This window comes from Trichechus manatus, unplaced genomic scaffold (genome assembly GCF_000243295.1).
Source record: "Trichechus manatus latirostris isolate Lorelei unplaced genomic scaffold, TriManLat1.0 scaffold00113, whole genome shotgun sequence".
NCBI lineage: Eukaryota > Metazoa > Chordata > Mammalia > Sirenia > Trichechidae > Trichechus > Trichechus manatus.
Window position 1 is genome coordinate 6903775 of NW_004444049.1, and position 26362 is coordinate 6930136.

General features: G+C 55.2%; 4 protein-coding genes across 5 annotated transcripts; 1 reads left to right on the forward strand and 3 right to left on the reverse strand.

The window, feature by feature from the left end:
* Nucleotides 1-265: 265 nt before the first annotated feature.
* Nucleotides 266-4266, reverse strand: DNAJC4 (DnaJ heat shock protein family (Hsp40) member C4). The gene is made up of 6 exons (XM_004383928.1): nucleotides 4181-4266; nucleotides 3162-3255; nucleotides 2472-2656; nucleotides 2224-2385; nucleotides 462-548; nucleotides 266-371 (listed from the first exon to the last, which is right to left on the reverse strand). The coding sequence occupies exons 1-6, from the start codon at nucleotides 4264-4266 to the stop codon at nucleotides 266-268; spliced, it is 720 nt and encodes a 239-aa protein (XP_004383985.1).
* A 613-nt stretch (nucleotides 4267-4879) lies between these two features.
* Nucleotides 4880-7741, reverse strand: NUDT22 (nudix hydrolase 22). 2 transcript variants are annotated; one of them, XM_023738294.1, is made up of 6 exons: nucleotides 7669-7741; nucleotides 6913-7410; nucleotides 6364-6462; nucleotides 5790-5887; nucleotides 5579-5674; nucleotides 4880-5278 (listed from the first exon to the last, which is right to left on the reverse strand). In XM_023738294.1, exons 2-6 carry the CDS (start codon nucleotides 7390-7392, stop codon nucleotides 5080-5082), a joined length of 972 nt encoding a protein of 323 aa, XP_023594062.1. In that variant the 5' UTR covers nucleotides 7393-7410; nucleotides 7669-7741; the 3' UTR covers nucleotides 4880-5079. The 2 variants fall into 2 exon arrangements, with proteins under 2 accessions (XP_023594062.1, XP_004383986.1); XM_004383929.3 differs by having other exon boundaries at nucleotides 5581-5674; nucleotides 6913-7724.
* A 151-nt stretch (nucleotides 7742-7892) lies between these two features.
* TRPT1 (tRNA phosphotransferase 1) lies at nucleotides 7893-10354 on the forward strand. Its single transcript, XM_004383795.2, has 8 exons — nucleotides 7893-7902; nucleotides 8277-8360; nucleotides 8572-8653; nucleotides 9180-9349; nucleotides 9439-9613; nucleotides 9819-9875; nucleotides 9952-10062; nucleotides 10180-10354. Exons 2-8 carry the CDS (start codon nucleotides 8286-8288, stop codon nucleotides 10269-10271), a joined length of 762 nt encoding a protein of 253 aa, XP_004383852.1. The 5' UTR covers nucleotides 7893-7902; nucleotides 8277-8285; the 3' UTR covers nucleotides 10272-10354.
* FERMT3 (FERM domain containing kindlin 3) lies at nucleotides 10256-26146 on the reverse strand. Its single transcript, XM_004383792.2, has 15 exons — nucleotides 26012-26146; nucleotides 25304-25477; nucleotides 22246-22479; nucleotides 21921-22040; nucleotides 21663-21831; nucleotides 21370-21472; nucleotides 13628-13735; nucleotides 13335-13469; nucleotides 13201-13250; nucleotides 12975-13099; nucleotides 12637-12743; nucleotides 12213-12446; nucleotides 11749-11873; nucleotides 10924-11065; nucleotides 10256-10801 (listed from the first exon to the last, which is right to left on the reverse strand). Exons 2-15 carry the CDS (start codon nucleotides 25461-25463, stop codon nucleotides 10622-10624), a joined length of 1992 nt encoding a protein of 663 aa, XP_004383849.1. The 5' UTR covers nucleotides 25464-25477; nucleotides 26012-26146; the 3' UTR covers nucleotides 10256-10621.
* Between the last annotated feature and the right edge of the window lie 216 nt (nucleotides 26147-26362).

Genomic DNA, 26362 nt, shown 5'->3' on the forward strand with positions numbered 1-26362 from the left:
CGGGGCCCGCCCTCTACATGCCCCCTCCCGCCGCAGCAGGGGAAAGGGGACGCACCGCCCAGGGGGCCGGGCTGCTGGGTTGCCGCTGCCAGAACCCGGGGGCGGGGCGCGTCCCCAGGCTAGGCCCGGGCGGGGGGCGCGGCCTGAAGGAGGGAGCCAGACAGGAGCGCTGAAAATGACTTTATTGCACGCGTTTCGGGGAAGTGGGGAACCCTGGAAGGAAGGCAAAGAGGGAACACACTGCAGGCCCCGTCCAGGCGGCCCCTCAGGGGTCAGCGCCCCTGGGCACAATCCCAGGGTCCTGGGGAGGCCCTGACAGTGGCGGCTGCTGTCTCTGCAGTCGCTCCTTCTGGAGCCTGGCTCTGTTGGCCCTGAGGAGAGAGCACCCGTTGGCTGGGGCAGGGACCCGGGAGGGTGGTGCCAAGGCGGTGAGGAGGGGGCAGGATAGAGCAGGGACAGACCTGGCCCGGGTCCGCGTGTCGTTGTAGATGGCGGTGATGATCCGGTCCTTTTCGTCCATGAAGCTCCGGTGCATCTGCTCCAGCTTCCTGCAAGGGGTTTACTATTAACCCTGGTTCCCTCATCCCTGCTGTCCCCCAAGTTCTGCTCCCCTCCACCGCACCCTGGGGTCTTACAGCTTTACATATGTGGGACAACCTAATCCTGCCTGCAGTAGGTAGAAGAGGCACAGAATGGGCCAGGGTTTGTCCAGGGTCCAGTGGTGACCCAGGTCCCTGGCTGATCCTGCTGAAGGTAGTGACAGCAACTCTGGACATCAGAGTGATCCTGGCAGGAGACTAGAAAGGGTTGTCCATCTAACCCTATCCCTGAACAAGGCAGGTTGCTGGCAGTGGCCATCAGCCTGTAAGTATTTTTGCTGTAGAAAATCAAAGCTGGAGTGGCTGGGAACCGTCAGACTGAGTGAGCGAGTGAGTACAGACGGTGTCGGTAAGGGCCAGTAAAAGTGATTTGCTTCTTCTCCAACTTTTTTAAACAGAATATGAGTCTTATTTTAAATTATTAGATTGAACATACATAAAATTACTATTTCAAATTGCTATAAAAGTTTCTAAATGCTTACCATACTCTCATCTCATTGTTAACAAACAGTTCATGCTCCAGTTCTGGTCCACAGACCACATTTTTTTTTCCTCTAAATTTTATTTATTTTGTTCTTGTTGAGAATATCCACGGCAAAACATACATCAATTCAACAGTTTCTGCACGTACAATTCAGTGACGATTACATCCTTCAAGTTGTACAACCATTTTCACCCTCCTTCTCTAAGTTGTTCCTCCCTCATTAACTTAAACTCACTGCCCCCTAAGTTTCCTATCTAATCTTTTGAGTTGCTGTTGTCAATTTGATCCCATTTAGCTAGCTCTTAAAAGAGCAAAATGCTCAAGGCAGACCTTTTTTACTAGTTAAGCTAAACTGTTTGGTTATAAGATGATTCTGGGGATATTTTTGGTTTAAGGTTTAAAGATGATCTCAGGGCAATAGTTTCAGGGGTTTATCCAACCTCCATGGCTCCAAAGTCTAGAGACCATGAAAATTCAAAATTCTGTCCTGCATTTTCTCCCTTTTGATCAGCATTCTTCTATGGAATCCTTGATCAAAATGTTCGGTAATGGTAGCTGGGCACCATTCAGTTCTTCTGGATTCATGGCAAAGGAGACTATTGTTCATGGAGGCAATTAGCCACACATTCCATATCTTCCTCCTATTTCTGACTCTCCTTCCTCCTCTGTTGCTCCAGGTGCATAGAGACCAATTGTTGTGCCTTGGATGGCTGCTTGCAAGCTTTTAAGACCCCAGACACTACACAGTGAACTAAGAGGTAGAATAGAAGCACTGAACATGTTATTAGGCCAGTTGACTGGGATGTCCCATGAAATCATGACCCTAACCCTCAAAAACCAAGGAACCAAATCCCATGAGCTTTGGGCATTTGCTTCGTGTTCACAATTTGGGTTTGCTCCAGTGCTGCCTGGCAGCCGGCACCAAAGAATTACGTTCAAATTATGAAAAATGGAAAATGATGTTAGCCACTAGTCCCTCTGCCCCTGCCAAGTAAGAAGAGGCTCCAGAGATGGGGTTTAATGAAGTTCTTAGCTTGAGAAATGCAAGAGTGTGGGCCACGGGGACCGTGGGGATGGCCCGCTGAGCTCACAGCCTCCCCCACCCTGCCCATGCCCACCACCCAGGGAGGCAGAGTGCACCTGAAGGCGACATAGTGCAGGCCCATGCCTGCCAGCATGAGCAGGAGGCAGTACCCCAGCACCCGCTGGTTGTGTCTGTGCTGCTGCTGCCTCACTTCGGGCCCCTGCGGCCTCACACCGTGGAACTGGGCCCAGTACTGTGCGTTGGGAGGTGCCCAGGAGCTGCTGGGAGAGAGAGGGAGGGACAGTGTGGGGATGAGGCTGCCCAGGAGACCTGGAGGGACGAGCTGGGGGCAGGACTGCTGTACCTGCGTGCTTGGTGGACAGGTCTGGGATGGGCTGCAGTTCCTGAAGACTTCAGGGGGCTTGACCAGAGGAGCTGGTGGTCATAGCTGCGGCGGCTCTGCTCGTGGCTGAGCACACGGTATGCCTCACTCAGCTCCACAAAGCGGCTGTGCAGTGCCGGGTTCCCAGGGTCCCGGTCGGGATGCAGCTGGTGTAGGGCAGGACTCCTCTCATCTCCCTTTCCATGCCCCTTCTCCCAGGACCCACCTCAATGATGTCCACCCACAAGGGCTCAGATAACTCCCAGAGGCCCTGGCTGGGAAGCGACCCTTGAATTTAGGCCTGCCTGCCCCACTGGAAGGCCAGAGTCAGGAAGCACAGACTCCTGCCCACACCCTGTTCAGGCTCTCCCTGTCTGCCAGCCCCCGCTCTCACCATATGCCCTGATCTAGCCTTCTCAGTCAACAGTGGGCAGGCAGATCAAGAGAACGACGCCCAGCCCCTCAGACAGGACCCCTGACTGCTGACCCAACCTTCCCTCCCACCTGGCCCAGATTCCCCCCCTTTGGGCACCTCTCACTCCCTGCCCTGCAAGCTAAGGGAATGTGGCATCAGTCAGGGACACAATTCTACCCCACTTCCATTCCTGGGAGTTTGCAGCACACCCTCATCTGACTCAGACTTCCCCTTCCCCCCCTTAGCGGCACGGGTACCTCTTTGGACTTGGTGAAGAAAGCTCGTTTAATTTCTTCAGAGCTAGCACCAGGATGTACCCCTAGCAGTTCATAGTAGTTACTGGGGCCAGACCTGGGGACAGAGGCCCAAACTTGCAGGAGCTGAGGGAACCCAGGATACCCCATCCTGCCCCTCCCAGCCTCTCTCAGCCACACCCACTCTTTGACTCAGCTGGGCAGGGTGACCCAGACGTCCAGCCCTCATGTCTGCCTCCTGAGCTTGCCCAGAGCTCCTGAGCCTCAGAGCCCTCTGCACTGTACCCTTCTTTCCCAGGGAGACATGGTGGCAGCTGAGCAGGTCCCTGGCCCTCTCCCTTGGGCTGAGGACATTCCCACATGACACCCTGTGGTTCCAGAGTGAAGCCCTTAGAGATCCGGGAGTCCCCGACTGGCCTAGCCCACCAGGTGGACATCAGGCCTCTTTGCAGGCCCCAACCCCCACTCCTTGAGGCTGAGGGGCTGAGGCAGGTCTCAACACAGACCTAGCCTCCAAATCCCTCCTTCCTTTTTGAGTGTTGCAGGCATGGTACAGATCAGGACTTTTCAGAGTGGGGTCCTCAGACGCGTTGCATCAAAAACACCCGAAGACTTTGTAACAAAACCAGATTCCTGAGCTCCACCTTATTCCTCCAGAGCAGAATCTCCAGGGCTGGGCCCAGGAATCCGCATTTTTGCAACTCCCCCCTACACCCCTGGTGGCTTATGTGCAGTGATGGTTGACGACCACTAGTGTGGAAAGCACATCAGGTTGAACAAGACCTGGGCTCAAGTTCCAAGCATGCCATTTAACTAGCTGTATGACCTTGGGGTTGTCCCTTAGTCTCTGATTCTCAGTGTCCTCAGCAGTGAAGGTGAGGGTTACCTGAGACAAGCCTGTAAGGCATCTGGCACAGGCTGGAGACTCAACTATCTGAGCACCAAAGGCAGGGCCTAAAGCTCGGTAGATCCTCACAAAAACCTACTGAAAGACCGGGCCCGGTCCCTGGCGCCCAACTCACCGCTGCCCGGCGGCCGCTCCGAGAAGCCGGGTAGGGGGGCTGCGGGGCCACAGCCGGCATAGGCGCAGGGGCAGCAGGGGCGGCATGATGGCAGGCGGGCAGCTGGGGAAAGGAGGCGACAGAGGAGTACATGGAGACCAGGATGGGGCCGGACTTCAAGCACTCCGGGAAGGGGCCTGGCCCCGTTTCCTTGCCAAGGAAAATTGAAGCAAACCCGCGGAACCCTGGCGGGGGGGCGCCTTCTTGCTCAGGACCAGAACCCAGCGTCCTGGACCTGTCCCCGCCTCTGACACGGGAGTCCGGGACCCTGCCCCGCACTGGTCTCAGTGCCTTTAACCACTAGCCTGTTCGCCCATACCCTCTCCCCACCCAGGCTGTCTGGGAGGCGGGCGCGGGAGGAGCCCCAACCAAGCCCCGCCCCGTGCACTCACCCACTCCTCGCCCGCCGCCATTTCCTGGGCCCATTCAGGTCCCACTCCGAGTTCTCATTGGCTTAAATACCAAGACCCAGCCCGTAAGGCCGGAAGGGGCGGGCTTCCGCGAAGACTCCGGCCCCGTACACCTATTGGCCTTTGAGGCCGGGGCCCGCCCACTAAGGCCGAGGCGCGCAGACGTGCAGACTGGCGCGAACGCCTACCTGGGAACCTGGGGGGACCGATCCTGCTTCCCGTCGCCGCCGCTGTCCCGACCTGACCCACAGTGAGGCTTTCCGACAGCTACCATCGCCCTGTTCCGCGGAAGTGGCTGTTAGTCTGCTCGGCACGTTTCACAGAGCAGCCTCTCACCCCATGGCGCGGAGGCTGACAAGGAGGACACTGCCCTCAATCCGTTTGCAGACGGGGACAGAGACTGCCTGTTTTGTTTTTTGATTTTCTTTCAAGTCATTTGTCCTGTCTCCCTCACCCACCCAAGGGTCTCCCAGAAACAGCAGACCCCAACAGAATCCAAGAATAAAGTCCTTTATTGTCTTCAGGGCTGTGGTTATAGGGCTGCGGACCCAAGGGCACTGCCCTGGACCCGGCTGTAGAGGAGGACGGCGCCTTTCGCTGAGGGGCAGAGCTCGGCCCAGATCTCGGCCTTCTGCAGCCTCCGCACACTCTGTGGGAAGACCCAGACATCCAGCCCTCATGCCGCTCTTCTGAGCTTGCCCTGGGTTCCTGAGCCTCAGAGCCCTTTGCACTGCACCCGCCCCAGGGAGATATGGTGGGGGGATGAGCAGGTCCCTGGCCCTCTCCCTTGGGCTGAAGGCATGCCCAGATGAGGCCCTGTGACTCCGGAGTGAGGCCCTGAGAGATCTGGGAGTCCCTGTCTGGCCCAGCCCCCCAGATAGACACCAGACCTCTTTGCAGGTCCCAACCCCCACCCCTCATCCAGAAAAAGCACAGCTTGCCAACCCACACCTGTGTTTCCACAAAGATGATTCCTGTGGACTCGTGGGCCTCGGGTCCCCCACTCAGGTAGTGCTTCCTCACCTGCTCAGAAGTCAGGCTACACCTGGATAAGGACATGAGGATGGCTTGGTGGGTCTCCAGCCCCTGGAGGGTCCCTGTGGAGCTCCAGCTGACCATCTACCCCAGGATCCAGGATCCTGTCTCCCAAGCCCACTCACTGCACATAGAACTCGGCACTGGCACGGCCGGCGCTGGTCTCGTTGCAGGCGATGCCCAGCAGCAGGGGCTGGCTCAGGGTGAGCAGCGGCAGGTTCACCTGGGGCCAGGGTCCCACCTGTCAGTGCCCACCCTTCTGGGTGGAGAACAGCCCCTCACCACTGTATAGCATTTTACTGTTTGTAGATCAAGTGTCCAGAATCACAGAAAGTCAGGTTTTTAGCCTGCTGGTTTCACAGATGGGAAAACAGAGCCCAGAGAGATTGAACAATTTGCCCAGGGCCACCCAAGGGAAGCAGATTTAATACATGGGACTCTGATTTCCTCCTCTTTCAACAAACCTGGGGGAATAGGCAAGACATTTATCAGTTTCCATTGTATAGAGGAAGAAACTGAGGCACAGAGAAATGAGGGCTAGAATTCCATTCCAAGTGAGATGCCTCCCCGCTGAGACCCGGAACTCCTGCTGCAAAGCCAAGCTCCTCCCTCAATGCCAGCTCAAACCTGTGGAATTCTGGCATGATCTACCCCCTCCCCTTCATGTCCACCTTCCCGTCCAGGCCACCCCCCACTCACCTCATCACAGATCTCCTGAAGGATACTGGAGAAGAGCTCATGCACCACTAGCTCCCCAGGGAGGTCCTCGTGCCGGGGGTTGTCACCAGGGCACAGAGCCTGTGAGAGGTCGAGCTCAGACCCTACTGCCCACCTCTTCCCCTCCGTCCTCCAGCCAGTACTTGCCGGCCTGAGGCCTGATGTGGGTATGGTGGAATACTCGTGATCCCCTGACCCAGATCCTTGTTTTTTAGATAACCAGAGGTCCAGCTAGGGAGGACCACACAGAGCGTGGGGGTGGAGCAGGATGCCTCTTTCTTTGCCCCTCCCCCTCCTTTCCCAGGATCCCAACACAGTCTGGGGTAGGGGCTAATGGGGAGGCAGAGGGGTTGTCCTGAGCAGAGCCTCCATGAGAAGCACCAGGTCAGTCCTCCCTCCCCTGCCCACACACGAATTATCCATGGACTTCCTCCCTGCATCCACACATTATGGCCCCATTAAAGGGTAAGCTGGGAGGGCTCAGAGCTCCCCTGAGCAGTGTGGGTCTTTGTGCCCAGCCTGGCATCTCACCTGAGGCTCAGGGTGCCCGCCAGGCACGTCCACCAGCCCAGGAGCCTCGGCCACCTGCCAAGAGCGTCGCAGGAAGACAAGGAAATCATCGGCGGTGGCCAATGCAGCACCCACCCCCAAAGGGTCGGCCAGGTAGGCCTGCCTGTCACCCCAGTCGGCAGCCCCCTGCTGTCGCAGCCAGGCAGCTGAGCTGGCCCAGTTGGTGCCCAGGAAGTCTCGGTAGGAAGTGAGGCCCAGATGCAGGAGCAGCTGTGGCCCCGGAGAGCCAGCGGGTGCTAGGGTGGCCGAGTGCAGGCGGAACTTGGGGGCATCAAAGAGCCAAGGCTGGGCCTGTAGCCGGTTCTCCCAGACAGTAGCGATGACCTTGTCTCCGCCTGGCAGTGGGCGACGGTCGTGGGCTGGGCTCAGCTCGACCTGCACCTGCTCCTCAGGCAGCCCACCCCGGGGGCACTGCAGCAACAGGGACACCTCGGGGTCCATGGTCTGGACAGAGCAGCTCTGGGGAAGGACAGAGTAGGGTGTCACCGCCAGGGCCCCACAGACACCCCGGAGCCCAGCAGCCGGCCGCCTCTGTCACAGACCTTCTGAGGGTACCATTATCCTTTCTGCACCCCGTGATTACTACTCCCTGGGCAGTGACGTGTCCTATCATCCCCACCAGAGCCCAGAGCCCCGCTGAGACCCGGAACTCCTGCTGCCAGGCATCCCTGGGATTCCCGGGCATCCCTGCCACCCAGGGGTCCTGGGTCAAGTCACCCTCAAGTGCCCATATCCCCAAAATCCTGGAGTCCTGCCTCCATCCCTGCGACGCCGACACCCTCTTCCCACGTCCGCGAGGCTTCGCCTCCGGCCGGCACTCAAGGCCGGCTCCGTCAGCAAGCTCCGCCCCCTCCCTGGAGCGGAAGTGCCCGCCCCTTCCCTCTGCGATCTCTCATTGGCTGGTCCGGGAGCTAGAGACCCGCGGGGTCAGGCGCCTAGCAGGCGAGAGTGGTGAGTTTGTGGTTGGCCTCGCTGCTCTGTCTGTCGGTCTGTCTGTCCATGCGGCCCCTGACTCTTCTGCCCTGGTAGCTCGGGCACCAACGGCGGGCCGGCCCCGCCTCCCTACGCAGACCTTGCAGGGCGGAGCCGCGAACCTGGAGCGCGGGGACTTGGCTTTCGGGCTGGCACGCAGTGTGATCTTGGGCAAGTCTTGCCTGCCTGGCCTTAGTTTCCCTATCTGCACCATGGGATTAGGGGTGGGAAGTGAATTTAATGAGCTATATGTCCATCCCAGCTCTCACATTCTGAGGCTTTGTGACTATCTGGACAGGCTGGGGACACGGGAGGGTCCTTAAAGCCTCTCCCACACGGCACTATCCCTACAGGTCTTGGCCATGAACTCCTCCAGAAGAAGGAGGCAGGAAGCAGTAGGGCCCAGGGCTAGAAGGGCTCACAGACCCCGAGAGCAGGTGTGCTTCTCCCACCCCCACCCTCATGGTGGGAGGGGAGGGGCAGGTGACTCTGAGCCGTGGCTCCCTGGGAAATGCTGGTGGGGTGGGGGGCAGATGGGTTATTCTGTTCCCAGAGATCCATCTCCCTCTGCAGCAGGTCACTCAGGGTTCAGGGTGGGCAGCAGGGCAGGGTCACTGCAAGGACTAGGGACCACCTTGGCTCTTTCAGGACCGAGACGTGCAACTGTCCAAGGCTCTGTCCTACGCCCTGCGCCACGGGGCCCTGAAACTGGGGCTTCCACTGGGGACAGGTAAGTGAGGGTCCTGGAGGCTTGGGGAGGAAGAGCAGCTTGAGGCCCCGGAGCTCTGTAAGCCTGTCTGTGACTGTCCTGTCCCGTGGCTCCCACCGCTGCCCTATGAGAAAGGCATGGCAGGGCGCAGCCTCCCCACATACAGAGAAGACTGAGGCCCAGAGCTCCATATCAGGTCGGGCAAACTGGAAGAGGAGCTCCTGTCTGGGCCAGGCTGGTGAGGCCCCTCCAGCCAAGTGACCGAATGAAGAGTTATCCCAAAGCTGGGCACTGAGGGGTGTTGGAGCAACTGATGTTTGAGTGTCCACTCCTGTGCTAAGCACTTTATCTTTGTGACCCTCCATGATGCATATGGGATGCCCATGTAAATTCAGGAAACTAAGGCCCAGGAAGGGGAGACTTTCTCAAGGCCACAGAGCTGGGGACAGATGAAGCCCTTATGCACAGAGCCCAGGCCTGTGCTCTCTCTGTCACCTCGGCCCAGGCCAGAGCAAGGTCAGCCGCTGAATACTCCACCTGCCTGCAGACGGCTTCGTGCCCCTGCGCGCCCTCCTGCAGCTGCCCCAGTTCCGCAGTTTCTCAGCTGAAGACGTGCAGCGTGTGGTGGACACCAATGGGAAGCAGCGGTTTGCTCTGCAGCCTGGGGACCCCAGGACTGGCCCTCTCATCCGGGCCAATCAGGGCCATTCCCTGCAGGTGGGTGCTCCGGGGCCCGGTGGGAGAGCCAGGTGAGGCATCTGCCCATGAAGGGGGCTCACTGCTACCTGCTCACCTACCCATCCCAGGTCCCTGAGTTGGAGCTGATGCCTCTGGAGACACCGCAGGCCCTGCCCCCTGTGCTGGTCCATGGAACATTCTGGCAGCACTGGCCATCCATCCTGCTCAGGGGCCTGTCTTGCCGAGGAAGGACGCACATTCACCTCGCCCCAGGACTGCCTGGGGACCCTGATGTCACCAGTGGTCAGTGCCCTCCCCCAGCTGCTCCCAGCCACTCCGTCCTCCCAGGTCCCCCTCCAAAGGTCATAGCCTCCCTTGTCCAAGGCTACCCCATGCCCTGCATATAGTCGCAACCTCCCTTCCACACTGAGCAGGGAACCCCAGCCTGCCCCAGTTTGCTGGCTACAGCCCCAGGTGCCCCAGGCCCCAGCTCTGGGTGTCTCTGCAGGCATGCGGCCCAATTGCGAAGTGGCCGTGTTCATCAATGGACCCCTGGCCTTGGCAGGTGAGCCTGGACACAGCAGGGACTGCCCCACGCCTTCAGGGAGGACAGGAGTCACACCCCTGGCTCTCAATTGCAGATGGAATCCCCTTCTTCCGCTCCGCCAATGGGGTAATTCTGACTCCAGGGAATGCTGATGGCATCCTGCTTCCCAAGTACTTCAAGGAGGCCTTGCAGCTCCGCCCTACCCGTGAGAGCTACCCCATCCCCTGTTTTTTGTGCCTGGAGCCGGTGCCCTTCCCTCACCTCTTCTCCATCCCCCAACTTAGGTCTCCCTCTCTCTAACCAACTCTTGTCTCCACCTCAGGAAAGCCCCTCTCCTTGTCTGGTGATGAAGAGGGAGAGTGTCAGAGTGGCCCCGAGCACAACCTCAGAGAAGGACGGATGGTCCAGCAATAAAACATTTATTTATAAAATAAAAAAAATAATAATAAAAAGCCAAAAAGACACTCCAGTTTGAAAACATGGGCCATCATCTTGTAGCGACATTTGGTCTTCCTGGTGTGCTCAGGGACTACAGATAGGTCGGGGTATTGGTCTTGGCCACTCTGGCAACGGAAGGGGGGCTCTTCCCCTCCCCAGCCCGGTGGTGGCAGAGTCTAGCCCAGTTAGGACCCTGGTCTGAACAAAGCCATGGTGAAGGCAGGTGGACGTGCTGAGCTCGGTGAATGCCTGGAGAGGGTGTGGGCAGTGAGTCCCAGTGGCTGTGGCTGTGGCACGTGTGAGTGGGGTAAGGCAGTGAGACAGCCCTAGAAAGCCTCATGGCCTCCTGTGAGCTGCAGGAAAAGGTCCTCATCCAGCTCCTCCCCGCGGGCCCGCTCCCGCGTTGACAGGAAGATGTAGCCCCCAATGTATTCGTGAACGATGCGGCAGCTGGCAGACATGCAGCTGAAGGCCACGTTGATGTGCTCGTCAAACTCGATGGCCACCTGAGGGCGGGCGGGCGGCCGGGTGGGCGGTTGGAGAGGCTAAGGTGGGATGCGGGAGCAGCCCTTCCCTGTCCTGGTGGGGTCAGGCCCCGCCCCCAGCCCCGGCCCCACTCTGTGCCCACCTGCCGGATGTCCCAGTTGACGTTCCACTGACGCATGTTGCTGAAGCGCCAGGTCTTGACCACGTCACCCGCGGCCAGGTCGAAGCGGATCAGCCGGTTGTTGGCAATGCCCAGGATCTCGTCTTTCCTGCTGCCCTTGAACCTGGTCCCCAGGTTGGGGGCATGGGGGCGAGTGTGAGCAAGGGCCCCACCCTGCATGACCTTGAGCCCCACAGCGTGGCGCAGTGCTCGTGAGAAATCACAGTGGAGGTCGAGCTGCGGTCACCGCCCCACTCTGCTGCCCACCAGCCGTGTAACACTGGGCAAGTTATCTAGGCTGTCTGGGCCTCAAGCTCCTTATCTGGAAAATGGGGGAACTGAAGATAATCATCATAAGGACGTTTAGCAGCATCAGGCAAATAGTCCACGCCTTCAAGTAATAACTTTGGGTTTTGTGTTTTCTATCATCATCCTCTCCATTTGTTGCCTTGCTCATCTTGGGACAAGCAGGGGTAATTAAAGGGGGCCCCACCTATAACAGTATCCGGGGTCAGCCCTGCTCTCCAGACAAGCTAACCAAGGCCCAGAGAGGGGACGGTCCATGGCAGAGCCGGGACGGGAGCCAGATCTCCTGCTTTCCTGGCCTGAGCTCTGTCTCTTGTAGGATGTGTGGAAGGGGACCTGGGGCGGGGGCACACAGGGTACCCCCAATGAGGTCTGTCCACAGAGAGCAGGGGAAGGGAGGCTTCTGGGGGACGGGCAGTGCCTGGCCAGGACTCACTCTTGGGATGCGGGCAGGAAGCATCTCAGGCCCAGGGGAGGGCGGGGCTGGGTGGGGCCCCTTACCTGACCAAGAAGTAGGAGATGCCAAAGTCAGGCAGCGACTGCCAGGCCTGGATGAAGCGCAGCTGGGCCTCAGACAGAGAGAGCTGGGCCACGTTCTGGTGGGCCTCCAGGATCCGTGGGGTGAGCTGTGGGACCACCCTGGTGAGGAGCCGCCTGGCTCTTGTCCCCTCCCCCAAAGCCCCTGAGGCCCCCTGCCTGCCCTAGTCAGGATGCTGAGCTGGGGAAGGGGCAGTGCCCACTGTGGGGCTGCTAGAGTGCACCTCTCACCACTCATAAGATGTGAGCTGATGCTCTGACGTGGGTGTGGGCACCTGACCCCTCCCAGAGGGTGGGACAAGGCCTCTGGGGTGTGAGTGAGTGAGTAAGTGGGCGAGAGAGTGAGAGGCCACAGTGTCTGCCCTGGACCACCATGCCTAGTCCAGGGACAGGTGGGAGAAGGAACGAGTGAGCCCACGCATTCCCACCTGCTTGGCCTTGAGCTTGCGCTGGAAGCGGGGGGCGACGAGGCCATAGGGGTTGAGGCCCTCAGTGGAGGCATCAGTACCCTGGGAGTGGTTGCCCGAGCCTGCACTGCCCACCCGCTGCAGGCTGAGAAAGGCCAGGATGGCTTGCACCTCGCTGGCGTAGCTGCTGTCCGCCATGGTGCGGCCCTTGGAGGCCAGTCGGCAGCCAGCCATCCAGTGGGCATACTGCTGCTCCTGGGGGGTGGGGCAGGGGAGCAAGGGGAGGGGCTAAGAGGCTTTGTGCAGACCCGTGCCCCCACCCTTGCACGGTCCCTGTCCTGGCCCTGGACCCCCACCCTGGCCCAGCTCCTACCCCGCCCCTGCCCAGCCTCTGTCCTGGCCCCGGACCCCCACCTTGGCCCAGCCCTTGTCCGGCCTCACTCACGTCCTGGCACCGCAGGTAGATCTCACTCATGCCCTCAGGTGATGGCACCAGGAGTTTGATGCAGAACTTCTGGCCTGAGACATTGACATCGGGGACCACCTCACAGCCTGGAGGGAGAGAAGGGGTGGGTGGAGAGGCCAGGAAAGGGGAGCCATCTGAGAAGTATTTGTGTGAATGCCAGCCCTGCATAGCTACTCCAGGACACGGGGCATGTTCCCTGGGCCCCAGGAGTAAACTGAGGCTGGGTGAGAGCATTAAGCCGCCCAGCCCTCTGGGGCCAGCTGGGACCCCAGTCCTCCTCTGTCCTTGCCCCGTCCTGGCCACCGCTCCTCACTCACCTTTGAGGTTGAGCTGCTGAATGGGGTCCCCAGGGGCCTCGTCCTGGCTCTTGTAGTAGGACAAGGTGGTCTCCTTGAACACCACCCAGTGCTGGCGGTATCCCTTCAGGGTCAGCTTCCGGGGCCTGGGGGTGCAGGGGGCAGTTTGTGAAAGGCCACCTCCTTCCCTCCCTCCTCTCTCCAGACCGGCCCCTCTGCAGGGCTACCCACGTTGGCCCAAACTCACCGGAAAATTCGGAGGTGGTCTTTGAGCTCTGGAATGGTGGTGAGGCTGTCCTGTGGGAGGAGGGGTGTCAGAGGGAGACCTGGGTCCCCAGTGCCGGAGGCTGACCCCACCCCCTGACCTGAGCCCCTCCTCACCAGCACATCAGTGGGTGCCGACCCCTCTAGCTTCACCTCCAGGTTGCTCAGGGCTGCATCCAGGTCGTCCAGCCCTGAGTCTCTGCCCACTGGCTCGCCAACTTCCCCGCTCTTCGACAGCTTGTTGATGTGGTACTGGGTGGGGCGCAGGGCCAGAGAGGACTGAGTTGGCAGCCCATCTGCCCAACAGGGCCTCCTCAGCTGGGCCGCCCTGGAGAAAGGGCCCACTCTGGCCTGCCATGCCTGCTTGCTCTGCCCGCCCACAACCACCCTGGCCCAGGCCTGCCGGGCACCTGCAGGGCGGCAAACACCATCATCTCCTCCTCGGTGCAGTCAATCTCCTCCAGCAGCAGGTCCCACCGAGCCTGCTCGTACAGCTGTGTCAGCCGCACGGCATCTGTCTGCAGTGGGGGACGGGAGGCCCATTTGGTCAGATGCCAAGCGCTCAAAGCACCCTGCCCACCCCGCCCTGCCAGCCTTGGCCCTCAGCCTTGCCCTCCTCACAGGTCAGCTCAGTCAGTATCCCCACATGGGAGCAGCCTCCAACCCTACCTTTGCAGCCTGCCAGCCCCTTACTGACCAGGCAAACGGCACCTTCGTGCCTGTAAACCTTTGCTCAGTTGTTCGATTAACAACAGTTTTGTGTGTGCCTACTGTGCGCTCAGCATGCTGCTGAGGGCACTAGGCAGATTGAGTAAACCAATCAGTCAATAAGTAAAGTGATTCAAGAGTGTGATGGAACACTGTATGATCTCACGTATACGAAATAAGCAAATATATAGAAACTAAAGGTTATTAGTGGCAGGGAGGGGGAAAAGGGGAATCTTTGCTTACGGAGCATTGACTTCATTAATGGTGGTGGAATGATTTGGAAAGGGACAGCGGGAATAGTTGCACAAGTTGAATAATGTAATTGATGTTACTGAATAGTACATGTAGAAATTGTTGAGATGACGTATGTTTTGTTATGTACATTTTCACTGCAATAAAGTTAAAAGAAAAGGCATAGTTGAATTTTTACAAAAAAAAAAAAGAGTGTGATAGAAGCTATAAAGGAAATAGCTTCCATGATGGCAGCTTTCTCAACGCCACCACAAATGCAAATTTGATGGTGATGAGAGAGCATGGAATGAGGTGTGGGAGGCTCTTCTACAGGGGAAGCAGTCAGGGAAGGCTTTGTGGAGGAGGTGACATATTGGCATGCGCTGAGACCTCAGGGATGACAATGGGCCCCTAGTGGGAAAAGTGATAAGAACAGCATTCCAGAGAGAAGGAACAGGGAGTGTGAAGGCCCAAAGGGGACCCCAGTTACCCACAGAAGATCAACCCCATGCTCCCTCTGAAACTCAACCAAAATGGATAGTAAACGCATACAAAAGGTAAACCCAAAAGGACAAAGAAGAGAGAGGGGACAATAGCAGATGAGAGATGCCAACAAAATTTGGAAGATGGAAAGCAAAAACATGAACGGAAACTGGGTTACAGGGCAGAAAGCTGCGATCTCACTTCTTTTTTCCTCTCCTGCTCTGTGCTAAAGACACTAATGGGTTTGGAAGATAGACAGAAAACAAGCAGCAAAAAGCACAAAGATTTGAACACAGGCATCCAGCTCACATGGCAGAACCCTGGACAGGCTCTGGACTTAGATCTTGCGGACAAGGGGCAAGGTTGGGCTGAAATGAGGAGGATGGGTAGAAAGTCTGTAACAGGAACAGGTCCCCTCCCTAACTCCCTGCACTCAGATGATGGCCCACTGGCACCTGCAGAAGCCCTGAGATGCTGAATCAGAGGATGTCTGCACCTGGCGCCCCACACACAGCTAGGTGAGGGGATTCGGGATTCGCAATGCTGAAAACAGATGAATTCAGAGAAAGTTGGATTCTGAAGGGTGAGACATGCCCCAGCCCTTTCCCACTTGTTACCCAAAATACTGACAGTAAGCCTTCTATCCCCAATCAGGACATTAGAGGGTTCATCTCTGAGAAACTGATCAGCCAAACAGAATACCCCATCAAGAGTGGTATCCCTGCCCAGTCGCCCACAGGAGGTCCCCAAAATGTCAAGTCCTATTCACACACTCAAGGTTTCCAATCAACATCTTAGAGCCTCACTTTTAAATATGAGTGGACAGGCAAGGTTCACCCACATTTGAGGAAAGCTGCTAGCATGAACTACAGTGAAGGAAAGAGAGATTACAGGGAAAAAAAGACAATATAGGAAGCAGAAGAAAACTTCAAACACTAATCAAATTTCTTGTAGAGATAAAACAAGAACAGGACGTCATTTTACAAAAGAACATAATTGTTAAGCTATAGTGATTAAGAATGTGTGGCTTTGGCAAAGAGAGACAAACTGACCAACAGAATCGAAGAGAGTCAGAGAGAGACCCACAAATATACACTTACCTGACTTAAGACAAAGGGGACGCTGCTGTTCATTGGGGGAAGGGACGCTCTTTTTATAAGTGGCACTGGGTCAACTGGATACCCATAAGTAAGAAAAATATATTTGGACCCCTACCACACACCATATACAAATATCAATTACAGATAGATTGCAGATCTAAATATTAAAGTTAAAACAATAAAGCCTTTACAGAAAAACAGGAGGCTACATCTTTGTGATCTTGGAATAGGAAGGATTTCTTAAACAGGACACAAAAGTCATTAGTCATAGAAGAAAAAATTATAAATTGGATTATGTTAAAATTAAGAACTTCTGTTTATCAAATCATTAAGAGAATGAAAAGGCAAAGGACAGCCTGGGAAAATATATTCACAATATATTTACCTGACAAAATACTCATATCCAGAATATATAAAGAACTCTTACAAATCAATAAGAAAAAGACAAGCAACTCAATATTAAAATTGGCAAAAGACTAATAGAAACTTGATCCAAAAAAAAAAAAAAAAGGATTTCCAAATAGCTCATAACTATACGAAAAATGTCTCAACTTCATTAGTCATCAGGGAAATGAAAATTGAAGCCACATAAAAAGCAGATCAGCGGCTGTCTAAGGTTGGTGTGGGAGGGGGATTGATTGCAAATGGACACGTGAGAACTTTCTGGGGCAATGGAAATGTTCTAAAACTGGATTGTGGTAATGGTTGCACAACAGTACAAATTTACTAAAAATAATCAAATCAAACACTTACAATGGGTGATTTTCATGACATAAAAATCATAACTCAATAAAGCTGTTAAAGGAAAAATCAAAAACAAAAACAAACCATGAGATTCCATTACACACCCACCAGAATGGCTATCATGAAAAATATAGGAAATACCAAGTGTTGGTGAAGTCGTAGAACAAATGAAGCTCTCATACCCAACCAATTGGAGTGTAAACTCGTACAACCACTTTGGAAAGTTGTTTAGCAGTTATCTATTAAAGCTGCAGATCAAAACAAATTATGGATAACATTGCAAAGAATGGGAATTCCAGAACACTTAATTGTGCTCATGAGAAACCTGTACTTAGACAAAGAGGCAGTTGTTGAAACACAGCAAGGCGACACTGCATGGTTTAAAGTCGGCAAAGGTGTGCGTCAGGGTTGTATCCATTCACCATACTTATTCAATCTGTACACTGAGCAAATAACCTGAGAAGCTGGACTATATGAAGAAGAACGTGGCATCAGGATTGGAGAAAGACTCATTAACAACCTGTGATATGCAGATGACACACTTTGCTTGCTGAAAGTGAAGAGGACTTGAAGCACTTACTGATGAAGATCAAAGACCACTTCAGTATGGATTACACTTCAAGATAAGAAAACAAAAATCCTCACAACTGCACCAATAAGCAACATCATGATAAACGGAGAAAAGATTGAAGTTGTCAAGGATTCATTTTACTTGGATCCACAATCAACACCCATGGAAGCAGCAGTCAAGAAATCAAACAATGCGTAGCATTGGGCAAATCTACTGCAAAAAAACCTCTTTAGAGTGTTAAAAAGCAAAGATGTCACTTTAAGGACTAAGGTGGGCCTGACCCAAGCCATGGTGTTTTCAATCGCCTCATATGCATGTGAAAGCTGGACAGTGAATAAGGAAAACTGAAGAAGAATTGATGCTTTTGAATTATGGTGTTGGCAAAGAATATTGAATATACAATGGACTGCCGGAAGAAGAAATAAATCTGTCTTGGAGGAAATACAGCCAGAATGTTCCTTAGAAGCAAGGATGGCGAGAGTTCATCCCATGTACTTTGGACATGTTATCAGGAGGGACCAGTCCCTGGAGAAGAACTTCATGCTTGGTAAAGTAGAGGGTCAGTGAAAAAGAGGAAGACTCTCAAGGAGATGGGTTGACATAGTGGCTGCGACAATGGGCTCAAGCATAACAAGGGTTTTGGGGATGGTGCAGGACCAGGCAGTGTTTTCTTCTGTTGTACGTAGGGTTGCTATGAATCGGAACGGACTCGACAGCATCTAACAACACTAAAGCTAAACCAACACCTGTCAAATAACCTAGCATTTCCACTTCTGAGTATATACCCTACAGAAACATGTATATATCTTCATCTAAAGACATACACTAGAATGTTCATAGCATCTCTATTCACGATAGCCCCAATCTGGAAATTGTGCAAGGTTCATCAACAGTGGAATGGATAAATTAATTGCGGTATATCAACATAAAGAACTGCTACACAGCAATAAAAAATGTTTCCAACTTAGAATTCTATATCTAGCCAAACTATCACGCAAGTGAGGGTAGAATGGTGACTTTTTCAGACATGCAGGATTTCAACATTTATGTTTCATGCACCATTTTAGAGGAAGCTATTGAAATATGTCCTCTACCAAAACAAGGGAGTCTATCAAGAAAGAGGAACGCAAGAGATCCAGCAAACAAGAAGTCCAATATAGGACTTCCTAAGAAGATGGTGGAGCCCTAGTGGCAAAGTGATTCAGAGCTCGGCTGCTAACCAAAAAGTTAGCAGTTCGAATCCACCAGCCCTCCCTGGAAACCCTCTGGGGCAGTTCTACTCTGTCCTATAGAATCGCACTGATGGCAGTGGGTTTGTTTTTCTTTTGTTTGTTTGTTTTCAGAAGATGGTAAAGGGAAGTCCAAGGACGAAGGTCATGCGGTGAGTCTAGAGTGTTACCATTCCATGTTCCCAAGAAGGAAATAACAGGGATAGATATTCTAGTATGAATGACTGTTTTGAAAGGAGTCTGATGACTGGGTTATAATGTTGTAGGGGCTAGATTAAGGGACATCCCTGCCCAATCATCCTAAAGATCTACAATGACAAGCCACAGCCACACGGGGAGCATCCTGCTAGCCTGTTGGGGCCTCTCTTCTAGATATAGACAGACAGTAGAAAAAAAAGTAAATTTGACCGAGAAAGGAAATGTGATCATAGATACGCTCTGTGGCTTAATAAAGAACACTATTTACATGTGTTACTATTTACAGTTATTATCATGTTGTTTCAACCAAAAACTTAAGGCCCTCAAGTGGCACAAATGGTTTGCGCTTGACTGCTAACATAAAGGTTGTTGATTTGAACCCACGCAGCAGTACCACAGAAGGAAAGGCCTGGTGATCTGTTTCCTTTAAGATTATAGTCAAGAACCCTGTGGAGCAGTTCTACTCTGTAACGTATGAGGTTGCCGTAAGTTGGAATGGACTTGATGTCGCCTAACAAAAACGTAACACAACTCTATCGGACGGTGGCAAGGAAATGTGTGTGTTGTGAGGAGAGGGTGTGTAAGACAGCTCAATTTTCGTCTTTCATACTAAGTCAATAAATAACATGTGGAACTGAAAAATCAAATAGAAATATAAGCATGTCATATAGAAGTAAGCACTAGAAGAAACAGCTACAGAGTCAAAATCTACAGTATCTAGGGATCAGAAATCTGGGATAAGTAGAGGTGGCAAAGGAAACCTTTTTTTTTTTTGCGATTATTATTACTAACCTGCTAAAACAAAAACCAAATCACTGCCATCGAGTTGATTCCGACCCATTGTAACCCTATAGGACAGAGTAGAACTGCCCCAGAGGGTTTTCAAGGAGCAGCTGGTGGATTCGAACTGCCAGTCTTTTGGTTAGCAGCTGAGCACTTAACCATTTCACCACCAGGGCTACTAACCTGCTAGGACTATTTAAAGGACCCCTGATGGAAACCTTGGTGGTATAGTGGTTAAGTGCTACGGCTGTTAAACAAAAGGTTGGCAATTCGAATCCAGCAGGTGCTCTTTGGAAACTCTATGGGGCAGTTCTACTGTGTCCTATAGGGTCACTACAAGTCGGAATCAATTTGATGGCAACGGGTGGGGTTTTTTTTGGTTTGATGATGGCACAATGGTTAAGCACTTAGCTGTTAACCAAAAGGTTGGCAGTTCGAACCCGCCCAGCAGCTCCATAGGAGAAAGACCTGGCGATCTGCTTCCATAAAGGTTACAGCCAAGAAAACCATATGGGGCAGTTCTACTCTGTCACATGGGGTTGCTATGAGTCAGAATCAACTTGACAGCACATAACAACAATAGGACTATTTAACTCTTTAAGCCATCAAAAATAAAAATTAATTAAAAAACAAGAGGTGGGAGAAGGAAGACACAATGCTTAGGGGACACTGAGCTTCTGTGAAGTGGGATTGAAAAAATATGGGAATGAGTAAGGGTGATGGTTGAGCAACGTAATGAACATACTTAATGTCAGTGAACTAACGCGAAGATTGTTGAAATGGCAAATGTTTCGTTGCCTATATACTCGCCACAATGAAAACAAAGCAAAAAGAACAACAAAGACGAAATGGCTTTTGGACACTGCACAGCAGGCTGCACAGCACAGTGGTCCTAGGGGAAGAGAAACGATCAAGACGAGCCCCAAGACGCAGCAGCTTGCTGCTGCAGAGTTGCAGAGCGGGAGGAGGAACCCAAACAGAGCCCAGCATGTCCCCTGAGTTGAGAATTTGGGGAGTCCAAGGCACCTAGAATTCACAGTGCAGAGTACTGGAGTGGAGAGCGCTGCTCAGAGACAAAGGTCTGGAGATCAGCAGAGGGTTCTCATTGAGCCTTTAGCTGGGTGCAGTGAGCACGTTTGTACCCAGGCTGGGGACAAACTCTGGAAAGGAGCAGGGGAAGGGTGGAGGGGGGATTACCCGAGCTCACACCAGCCGGGAACATCCACAACAGCCCCAGCCCCAGCAGAGAAACCTCATGGTACTTGGGGCACCAGAGTGAATTTGGTTGAAGAGAGAGAGGGAGCTGAGGGGCCAGCGGCGGGAGGGTCTTGGAAAGAGGAGGCAAGATTCGGGGGAACCACGACACAGGACAGCAGGTGTTCTGGAGAGAACTATGTTTAAAAGTTTTGCAGTGAAGGGGAGCAGAGAAACGGGGGACGGGTAAGTGGCCTGTGGGGGCCTGCGAGGTTTTATGATGGGTGCATGGAGCATGTTGGCTGCCCATGGGGATGGTGAGGTGCAGGGAGCTTGCGGAATGTCAGTTCCTACTGTAAAGCCCCTCCCCTTTCCCTCCCGTAGTCCTGCAGGTCCAAGTGCTGCTACCTCCCCAGGAAGCCTTCCCTGGGCCTCTCCCACCTGACAGTGTAGCCCCACTATTGTCTACACTGATCTGGAGTCATTTCTCTCTCCATGACTCCTTGAGAAACAGGGGCGGAGACTTGGCTATCCTTGCCTTAGCATCCAGTCCCTGGGTGGTGAAATGGTATTCACTTGACTACTAGCCAAAAGGTTGGCGGTATGAACCTATCCAGAGGTGTCTCGGAAGAAAGGCCTGGCGATCTGCTTCTGCCTTGAAAACCCTACGGAGCGCAGTTCTGCTCTGACACACACAGGCTCACTTTGAGTTGGAATGAACGCAATGGCAACTGGCAACAACAGCCTTGGCATCAGCCCAGGCCCCGGCACAGCGTTTGAGCAGTTAATAAACAGAGGCCAGGCCAACAAATGGACAGACTGACAGACTCCTTCAAGTCTCTACAATCCCCAGGCCCCCCTGTCTCCTTGACTCCAGATCCCCATTTCTTCCTGGCTCAACCCCGGCCCACCTTGGGATCTAGGTCGAAGAAGCTGTAGTACTTAAAGCGCAACCAGAGCATGTCCCCGGCCTTGACACCCTGCTGCATGAGGCACCGCGATGAGTCCAGCCACCTGGGCACAGCACAGGAGTGTCAGGGCCACACCAGGTGTGGCGGGGGAGGGGGCAGGCAGGAGAGCTGGGGACAAGCACACAGAGAGGAAAGGCCTGGTGAGCCAGGACATGGGTGAGGGTGTGCCTTGGGCAGGAGACACAGACACGGGGGACACGGCCCCAAGGGTGCTGACCCAAAGGGCAGGGCACCTGCTGTGGAGCTGGGTCTTGTCCAACATGGAGCCTGACCGCGGCAGGCGCTGCAGCAGGAGGGGGTCTGGCGGTGGCTGGGGCCGACTCAGCATGTTGTAGCAGGCCTCGGTTTGCTCACTGTCTGAGAAGTGGGCTGGCATCCCCCGGAACAGTGCAGGTGCCACTCCTGGAGGGCAGGCGGGTTAACAGTGCCTGCTCACCACGCCGGGCTCCGGCCCCGGCCCACCGCCTGTCCCCCGCCCCGCCTGTGCTCACCCCCAGCCAGGACGACCTTGGACAAGTCATACACCTCTTCCTCTGGCTCCTTCTCCTTCTTTTTCTTCTCCTTCTTCTCAGGAGCCCGGAGCAGAGACAGCTCCTCAGGGTGCCGGATACCTGAGGGGAGTTGGGGCCTCAGAGAGGGCCAGGGTCCTGCCTTGGGACTCCAGTCCCTCCCATGGGCACCTTGGGGCAGGCCAGGGCCCTGCATGCAGGATGGGGACAGGAGAGCGAGAACAAGGTGATAGCAGCTGGGCCAGGAGAGGGCGGGACCTGCTGGAACCCCGGGGGCTAGGGAGTGGGGGGCCGCCTGGCCACTCACTCAGGAGGCGGCAGATGGCAGCCACGGCCTGGAAGAGGGGCTGGGAGAAGCTGGCACGCAGGCGCAGGGCGCGGCGATTGGGCAGCCGCAGGATAACTGGCTGGTGCTGGGGCCCGAAGAAGAGGCGGGCGTCAGCCAGGATCCCGTACTTGTCCAGCGTCCAGTGGGTCTGCAGCAGCCACCGTTTTTTCTGCTCCCACCAAATGGCGTGGTCGGACCAGTCCTGCTTGCGCTCTTTGGGGGCCAGGGAAGAGAGTGTGAAGGTACCAGCCTTGGAGCACCCTGCCCAGCCTTCTTCACCTCTGCCCTGACGCTCAGGGCTTAATGACCTTTCTCCTGCACTCCCAGGGCCCCAGGGGGGCAGAGACTGGGTCTGTCCTGCTCCCGCCACATCCTCAGGGCTAGTGCCAGGCACAGAGCCAGCGATCTGTAACTATCTAGTGATTGCTAGCTCTGTGACCTTGGGCAAGGCACTTATCCTCTCTGTGCCTCGGTTTCTTTTTGGTCAGGGGTGGGTAATAATTTTTTTGAGCACAGAGGCAGTGGTGAAGGTTCAGTGAGTTACTATTTACCATGGAGGCAGGACAATGCCTGTCACATAGTAAGTGCGTAGTGTTTGTGACATACTTATGCACACATATTAAAAATATCGACACATTATTGTCATCCAGCTAGGAACTGGGGACACGGGAATGGATGGCACACAGTCACCTCTCCATCCTCCCTCCAGGAGCATGAACTGGTGGGAGGGGAACCCAAAGGCAAAAGATCATTGACAACTGCTCCCTGTGCACTGCCCTCTATAGTTCACAAAGCCCTTTCTTGCCCTGTTTCTCCCAGTCCTGGTTGTGAGTTCTCTTATTCCGTCCCCACTTCCCACTCATGCCTCATCCTCTTCCGTCTGGTTCTTGCACCCCACCTACTCCACCCCCCACCCTAATGTCACCAGTGTTGCTAAATCCAAGGGAGACTTTTTTGTCTTTATCTCGTCCCATACCATCTGACCTCGCCGAGCCTCCTGACCCTCCTTGCCTCCATGCCCTCGCCTGGCTTGGGGGTGCCCACTTCCCCTTCTTCTCTGACTCTTTACTCTTCTTTGGCCTCTTTTGCCTCTTCTCATGACCTGCCCCCTACATGTCCTTTCCCCCGGTTCAGTCAGGAACCTCCTCCCCCTCCACAGCCACGTCCTCTTTCTGGGGGTCACGGCTGTCCTATGGCTTCCCAAATCAGGTATCTCCAGCTCAGACCCTTCCCTGACCCCAGGCCAGAACTCCCCAGGCCACTGGCTATGGGGTGTGTCCACTGGCTTCCTTCATTCCAGAAGACTTTGCTTTCCAGGCCCTGTGCAGGCACTGGGAACATAAAGGCCATGACCCCTAGTCCCAGCCCTCAGTCACTGAGCCCAAAATCGCCCACCTGAAACTGGACCAACGCGCCACTTTTCCTCTGCATCAGCCCCTCTGCATCTCAAGGCTGGGTGACAACGACCCTCCCGCCAAGGCCTGAGCATCATCCTTTTTGCTTCTAGCTGCCACATTTAATTGCTATCAATCCCACCTCCAATAGCCACCCTCCCTCCCTCCTCACACCTGACCTCAGGAGGCCTGTCCTCTCTGCCAGGGCAACACCTTCAGGGGCTACTCTTCACCTCCAGGATAAAGTCCAGACACTGTATGGTGGCCTTTAAGACCCTCTGTGAGCTGGTCAGGGTACCGTCACTGCCTCCTTTCTTGTCCACGCTTCAGGGGTCCTCATCTGCCCGGAGGCTCTAATTCAGAACACCCTGGCCCCCCAACATCAGCACCTTGCTCCTCCCTGCTGTGTCCACCACTTAGGATTCATATTAAGAATCGGTTCTCCTGGGATGTCTCCCCATCCCGGGCTGGACGTGGCCCCTCTTTTGCTCCAGGCACCATGATAGTTTTCCCTATTTGACACCCAGCACTGTGCAGGGCAGCTGACAGGTCAGTCCCACCTGCCTGCCATGTTCCAGGTGGCCAGGGCTTAGCCTGGTGCACTTAGGAATGGCTACGAGGTAGGACAGGTTGGGGAAAATACCCCTATTGCCCTAGGGGATCCCGGCAGTGGAGGGAGGAGCAGGTCTGTCTGACTCCATGTTTAGGCATCTTGCATTGCTTGGGTGCCACGCCCTGGGTCCAGCCAGCTCTTCTGGTGGGGTGCTGGGTCTTCATGCCTCTCTGCTCTGGGCTCAGTCATGCCTACCTCAGCGACTCAGTCCAATGCCCAGTCTCCTCAGGGACCCTTCTGTTCCCCACTTCTGCTTTCACAGCCTCCTTGGGCCCTGCCTTCTGGAAGCTCCCCTGGCGCCTCACTCTTGTGGCTGGGCTGGGGCCACCCTGTCCGCAGCAGACTGGCCTCCCTCCCCACATGGACACGTGTGCGTCGCCTGGGTCTGAGTAGCCTTCCCTTCCCCCATCCCCAGGCTGGGATCTAGGCTCTGGGCTGGGACTATCTGTGGAGGCCCAGCCTGCCTTCCGGCTCTGGATATCAATAATGGGAGTGAGCGCCTGCTGCCTCCAAGGAAGGACAGCCCCCACCCCCAGCAGCGGAGGCCCATGAGAAGCCTCTGTCATGGGCCTGCGCCTCCATGGCTGATACCACAATCTGCTTTGCTGTAACTTCCTGTGGGGGCAGGGCCTTCCCACCCAGGCTGGGCCTTCACAACTCGAGGCCTTCCGCCCGGGGGAGGGAGTGTGGGAGCAGGCCCCTGGGAGCCCCCTCTGGCCTCCGCACAGACCCCAGGAGTGTGGCCTCTGCCTGGGCCCAGGCAAGGCCTCACCTTCTCTCCCTGAGTGAAGGGTGGGGGTCCCCTCCTAGGGGACTTAGCAGAACCAGCTCAAGTGGGAGGGAGGGAGGGAAGACAGGGGGAGGGAGAGGAAGTTGGGGTAATGTCTTTTCTGGAACCGAATGATTAAGCTGGTGCCTGAGTCACTGACACCCTTATCGTGAGCTGCACAGCAGAGGTGGCCCGGAAGTGCTCAGGGATGCTGGCTACAGCGACCCCATGGTGCCCAGCTCGGGGCAGTGGGGCACTCACTGATCTCCTCCACGATCTTCAGCAGCACCCCACCGATGTGTGACTCCCCCGTGACCCGGAGGGTGACCGACTCTGCCTCAGGATCCTCCTCGCCCACAAACACCCGCAGCTCCCAGGACGAGTCGATGTAGTCCCCGGAGGCTGTCTTCATCCCTGCCATGGCTGCGGCTGCTTCTGCAGGGGAGGGTGGGCAGGAGCCAAGGTGGGCTGGTGGCTGGGGGCTAAGCGGGGGCGTGCTGTGTTTAAGCAGGAGCCCCACGGTCCCCTGGATAGGCAGTGGAGTACCCGCAGGCCAGCATGCCCATGGCAGATGACGGGGCATGCAGTTGTTTGGACAAACCTCAGGCCCACTCACCATCATGGTGGTTGAGCTGAAAGGACCCTCAGAGACCATGTCCAACCTACTCCCATCTCACAGATAGGAAGACTGAGGCCTGGTGAGAAGAGGCTCACTCAGGATCACCCAGCCTAGCCACAGAGTGGGGCAGAACCCCATCTGCTTGCCTAAGCCGGTGCTTGCCTCCGGAGCCACGCTGGCAGCGGCCCACACTGAAGTGGTGCAAACTCAGGGTGGCCCACAACTGAGATCTGAACATCCCTAGCCAGCAGAAGCCTCTCCAGGGCAGTGGAAAGTTCAGGCTGCCGCGTGGGGAGGCATGCTGGGCAGAGGGGCGGCAAGCGGGCCAGGAGGAGAGGGTCCCTGCTTACCTTGCCTGCTCGGGCGCTGCAGGTAGGGGATGGAGGTGTCAGCCACTCGGCCTTAGTCTAGACACCTGCAGGCCCCGAGTTCTGTCTCCCTCTGCTTTCTCTTTGGAACTTCCTTCAGAAGGCAGCCCATGAGTTTGCCTTATTACAGTGGGAGGGCTGGCCGGCCCCGCCCCAGAGTGGGCAGGCCTGGGTGCAGGAAGCGGCTGGCGTGTATGCCAGTGTGCGCCCTTCCCTACCAGAGAGCACAGGAAGCAGGAGGATATGGCATGTGGACCCAAACCCCCCTCACCTGGAGGGAAGCTCAGTTCAAGCTGAAGCCCCCAGTTCCAGTTCAGTGATAGTTCTCCCTAT